Raw genomic sequence first — 5822 nt, forward strand, 5'->3', positions numbered from 1 at the left:
AAAAAAAATAAAGTTTGCTGTTGCATATCAGTCACACACTGCCAAACATGCCAGTAAATAGCTGAGAAAACATTCAAAGATTTTATTCTCGGACTGTGAACTGACTCTGAGTTTTCAATAATTTTAACTTTCAATGCTAAAATTCTGATTTATTTCTGATCTACCATGCCTATATTGATTGAGACACTGCTTAAATTGTACCACAAAGTGAATAATAAAGTTGTTTTATACATCATAAAGATATCTAAAATGTAAAATTGAATATTTTGATCATGACTAAAAAGCAAAGAGAGTAGAAAAAAAGAATAATGGCCTCAAATAATCCAACATGGACTCAAGAGTGTTCAGCATGAACACTTCTCAAATAGGAGAAATAGAAACTCTTATAGCTGAAAAATAAAAATGCACTTTTTATTTCTTTTCCTTTTAAAATCTTTTTATATATTTTGTTACTGATACAAATTTATCTGTGGCTGATGTTCTGGGAGCACAGTGTAATATGATGGTTGTTAATTAGAAAGTTAGCAGCTTGAATCACTAGCCTCTCGGAAAAAATAAAAATGGTCAATCTCCTTCTGTAAAGATTGATAGCTACTGAAACCAGATAAAAGGTCACTATGCGTTGGAATTAACTCAATAAAAATGCATCTTTTTTATTTTTTTTTAATATTATTATAAAAGTGGGATATTACTTAGGAAAGCTCTGGTGGCCTAGTGGCAAGAAGCTGCACTGCAATCCCAGAGGCACACGGTTCGAATCCACCAGATGCTCTGCCGGGTAACGAGGGACAATCTCCTCCTGTACCAGTCAGATCCCATTTGACGGTACACACACACACACAAAATAATAAAATAAATAAATTAAATAAATAAATAAATAATGGGATATTACTTATCCCACTTCTATTTAGCTCTCTATATTTTTTATTAAAGAGATATGAATATATATCTTTTCAATTATACCTGCTTAATTTAAACTGAGGTTTTCATTCATCAATGTGACATTATGTAACATTATAGAAACAGTATTTCTTTTACTTCCATGTGTTAAGTACATTCTATTTTCCCAAGTTTATTATAAAAAAGTTATACTTTTAAAATTAAAATTTAAAATTTAAAATATTTATATATACTAAATTCTGTTCAATGACTCCATAGAGCTAAGAAGTAAGATCAATTCTAGATAGAAAAGAATGAAAGATGGAAATGATGCATACTTTCAAAAAGCAGAAATACCCTTACTAAATAATAAGCTTCACAAAGAACTTAGCAGGAAAGAAAATAAACTAAACATCAATGTTTTTCTAATTCAGTCTTGACTTGGAGCAAAATTATTTTTTTTCCAGGATTTTTTTTACTGAGATTTTAATTACTGTTTATAAAGAACTTGGGTTTCCAATCGTTCATTATTGCACATTTTCCTCCCTGCCTCCCTCTCCCCTAGGTCACTTTTTTGTTTTGGAGAAAAAAGTTCTTTCATTATTATACAGTCTCACCCCAACCACTTTATTTTTTTTTTCTATAATTATATTTTATTAATTTTCATAAACATTTACAGAGATTTTGGGCTTCCACTCATTCATTGTTGCACTATTCTCTCTACCCTCCTCCCAGTTTGTTCTTGTCCAAATGCCACAGTGCTTGTCAAAGCCAGTTCTGATTAATCTTCTTTGTCAGTGTATCCTTTGCCATTCCCTATCACTCCTCCCTGAGAGAGACTTCACCCTGAGTCATAAGGAAAAGGGGACGGCGTAGTCTCTTAGCTACTTCCTGCTGAAAAGGGACGCTGTGGGTTTCAGGGTGAAGATCTTCTCTCACTACTCTAAAGGGCCCCTTTGGCAGTAGGAAACACATAGACTATTATGGAGATTGATTTTGGAATTCAGATGCACTCTTATTGATTGTGCTTGGCTGTACATGTACATATCCTTCAAGATGTATAATGGGGGTGTTGCAACCTAGAAGACACAAATTTGACTAACAAGTTATAAGTACATGAGTCCAAAAATTATGGAAAAGTAAAAGAAAAGATTCTTTCATTGTTTTACAAACCCTCCCCCAGGTCCCCTCCACCATGCAGCCCTCGCTCTAGTCTCCTGTGATGACAGAAATACCCAGTTACATCTCTCTTTTAGACGGTTCTCTCCCTCCTCTGCTTCAGTGCAGTATACATTATTGAACCCATCTTACTCAGTGTCTCCCTAACCCCAAGGACAGTCCCATTCTACAACAGTGGCATCATGTAATATTTGTCCTTTTGTGACTGGGATATTTCACTCAGCATAATGTTCTCCAGAGTCAACCATTTTGAATAATATTGCATGAGTTCCTTGTTTTTCAATGCAGCATAGTATTCCATTGTGCGAATATACCACAGCTTCTCTAGCCATTCGTTTGTTGATGGGCACTTAGGTTGTTTCCAACTCCTTGCTATTGTGAACAAAGCTGCCAACCACTTTACTATGCAGCTCTCATTCTGGACTCTTGTCATGCCAATAATACCAATTATATATTCCTTTTATAAAGTTCTCTCCCTTGTCTGTTTCAATGATTATTTATGTCCTCTTTTCTCAGTTTACCCCCAGCCTCCATGTCAGTCCTGTTTTTATAACAGTTGCATTATGCCGTGTTTGTCTTTTTGTGACTGAAATATTTCACTCAGCATAATGTCCTCCAGGGTCACCCATTTTGTATAACAATTCGTGAGTTCCTTGTTTTACAGAGCAAGATATTTTCAAGAAAAAATATACAAACTTAAATTTTGCAGAGATGGAAAAACATTTCCAATTTCTTAGATAAATTTAAAAATTAAGATTTCTTATATATGTTTCTAATTGTATAAGAAAGCAACATTTATTAAATTAAAAATAGTTGTTAAATTTTAACTAATCAGTAAGGTACTTCCTCATCAACTAATACTAAACTTTTGGTTATAAATGACATATGGTATCTAAACAAATTATTGTTGCACAAATGTGAGAGTTATTGTAGATAAACCATTTAGTTGGTGGTTATGTATAGGAAACAGAATGAGAGTTAAAAGGCCTTTCAACTATCATTACCATTTTATCACTTCTCACAACTAATTATTTCTTCAAGAAAAAGAGAAAACTGCTTCCCTAAAATAAAAACATTATGAATCTTAAGGCCTTATACATAATAATTCATAAAGGACAACCCCAAAATTAATTATATTCATTTTAAAAAAGAACATATGATAGCTTTATATTTTAGTTACTTTTTAATAAATTCATAGATTAATATAATATTTAATAAATTAATTCTTAATAAATGATTAAAATTTAATCTATTTACATATTAATTTATATATAAATATTCTCTATTTCTATAATAAAACTAGTCTAACACTACAAAGGAGATACCGTGGTATACTCATCAACAAAAAAATTAATTACTCAAAATTGGCTACAGATAATCCATACAATAAGAAATTACAAATTAATGTCATAAAATACATTTAATTACTAAATTAGACATTACACTAAAATTACTTACATCATCTTCATATTTAATATGAATATCTGTGATTTTCACTTGTACATTTTTTATTACTTGGGTGGCCAATTTTTCAAAAAATGTATCCTTTTTGGCTTCTTTTGGCTTATCTATAAAGAAACAAAAAAAAAATACAAGCTAAGTAATTAAAATACTCACTTAACTCACAATCCATGACTAAAGAATAAGTAACTGTATGGAAAATATGGCCTATTCTTGTGTCTTTGTTTAATTTTAGATTTAAATTTACCAAACATTTCGAACTTAAAATTTGCTTTGAAGTATAATGGAACTAACAATTATTTTACCTTCCAAGACAGAAAGCAACTGGCAATGTCTATGAACAACACATGGCATAAAAAGCTACTTTTACCTACCTTTTGAGCGATCAAGACCTTTAAAAGGTTTCTTAAAATGTTTTTTGTGCTTTTTACGTTTACGTCCTTCTCAGTGGAAGCATTTCAGTGAGAAAAGGATAAAATTCAAGTTAGCAGACTAGAGGACAGAGAAGAAAACAGAATTCTTCCTGGCAGCAAATTTTATACAGTGAATTTTATCTTATTTTAAAGTGTTATTACAATACAAACATTACTTTACAAATACTGGTTATAAAGAACTGTCAACTTTAATCTAGAAAGTAATTTCCAAGTAAAACTATACAAAAATTGGATTTAAAAGATCCAATGTATACTCTCCTTTTTAATAATTATGACCTATTTTAATAATATACAACTTCACTCTAATTCCCATATGCTACCAAAATACCAGACGTGGAAGAATGATAAAACATAAAATTTAAGATAAAAGTTTTTATAAATGTATGGATGGAACACATAAACACAAATGAAATGAAAGAGTAGGTTGTGGACATTGTGGCTAAATTCTTCAATGTCTTTGAGAAACAAAGATTACAAAAACTAAACATTGATTTTAGCTTTTAAAATCTCAAAAGCTAAGACAACTAACTTGCTCTATGAACTTTCACACAACTAACCATAAAAAACATTTGAGGCTGTTGGGTGTGGGGTTTTCTTTTAATCTCATAATCTTATATTTTATATTCACTCCCCACATGGCATTAATCCAAATCTGTTTTATGCAAACTTCACATTTATATAGTCAATTGTCTGCCAGACTTACAGTCTGAACTCTTGAGATAAGCTCTGTAAAGTCTCTGCCCTAGTTAATCTTCACCCTCATGTTCTGTTATACTGTTGTCAGATTGATCTTTTGTGAGTAAAAATGAAAGCCTTTTAATCTCTTGCTCAAAATTCTTTTATTTTGCAAGACAAAGTCTACATGGGATTGTATAATACTAAAAATCCTTTTATGATCTAAGCCCTATATCCTTGTCTTATTCTCTCTTTCCACTCTTGCACTGGTTATTCCAAAAAGTTCCAAAAAGATTATTTTTATTTTCAAGAACAAACCATATTTTGTAATATTTAATGCCTATATTCCTGTCAGTTCCTAAATTTGAGTAATTTAGGAAAACTCATAGGAGGCTTATAAACCTTAAATCCAGCACTACTGTGGTGTGTAAGCCTGAGAATCCTTCAAGGAGCTTACCATCAAGCCCAACAATTTATAGAGACTTCTAACAAGGAGTGAATAAATTGTATTTGAAGTGTTTGCAACTGTCTTAACATCATCAAGTGAGAGATTTCATTAGCATAGGAATATCCTCATATCCTGGGCACAAAACACAGTATGTTCAAGTGAATAAAAAATTCTGTAATTCTGGCATTATAAAAAACTCAGTTTCAGTGAACTCTATTAATAATATCAAATATACTAAAATTTAGCTTGAAATTCTATTTTTTTTCTATTTTTTTCTCTTTCCTTCACATTTTAAATTGTCATGTCACTATAAAAATTAAAAACCGAATCTTAGACTACAAGACTCTAATTTTGAGGAAGACAATGTTTGCAGCTGTTAAGTTCTACTGAGTCAAGTATGATTCACAAAGACCATATGAATAGGAGTATTTAAACATGAATGTTTAATAAATATATAACAGAATCTGAGTATTGCTATTACCATTCTCTCTTCCCACAGTGATGGTGGAGCAGGGAAATAAGTGGGTAAAGACACGTGTGCCAAGGGCAGGGACAACACTGGTACGAATGCTTAACTCCATAATAAGGGATATATCGTTCACTTTTCTGTAAAATGCTGGTTTGTCTGATACTTCTCTAAATCTGAACATTCACATTAAGACAGATTAGGAAGAAGGATTGGCCACCCACTTCTGAAATAGCAGGCCTCTGAAAACCCTATGCACAACAGAACACACGCAGACAGA

General features: G+C 31.6%; 1 protein-coding gene across 4 annotated transcripts in view; it reads right to left on the reverse strand.

The window, feature by feature from the left end:
- The window catches only part of VPS13C (vacuolar protein sorting 13 homolog C (S. cerevisiae)), a 248439-nt gene that overhangs the window by 184731 nt on the left and 57886 nt on the right, over window positions 1–5822 (reverse strand). For 2 of the 4 annotated variants that reach the window (XM_006899645.1, XM_006899643.1), the window contains exons 7-8: window positions 3894–3959; window positions 3517–3626 (exon numbers count right to left, since the gene is read on the reverse strand). In XM_006899645.1, the coding sequence (XP_006899707.1) occupies window positions 3517–3626; window positions 3894–3959 (176 nt within the window). The remainder of the gene's footprint in view (window positions 1–3516; window positions 3627–3893; window positions 3960–5822) is intronic. The other 2 variants (XM_006899642.1, XM_006899644.1) reach the window with 1 other exon arrangement.

The sequence above is a fragment of the Elephantulus edwardii genome, unplaced genomic scaffold, assembly GCF_000299155.1.
Source record: "Elephantulus edwardii isolate Elephantulus edwardi_28Jun2011 unplaced genomic scaffold, EleEdw1.0 scaffold00264, whole genome shotgun sequence".
NCBI classification, from domain to species: domain Eukaryota; kingdom Metazoa; phylum Chordata; class Mammalia; order Macroscelidea; family Macroscelididae; genus Elephantulus; species Elephantulus edwardii.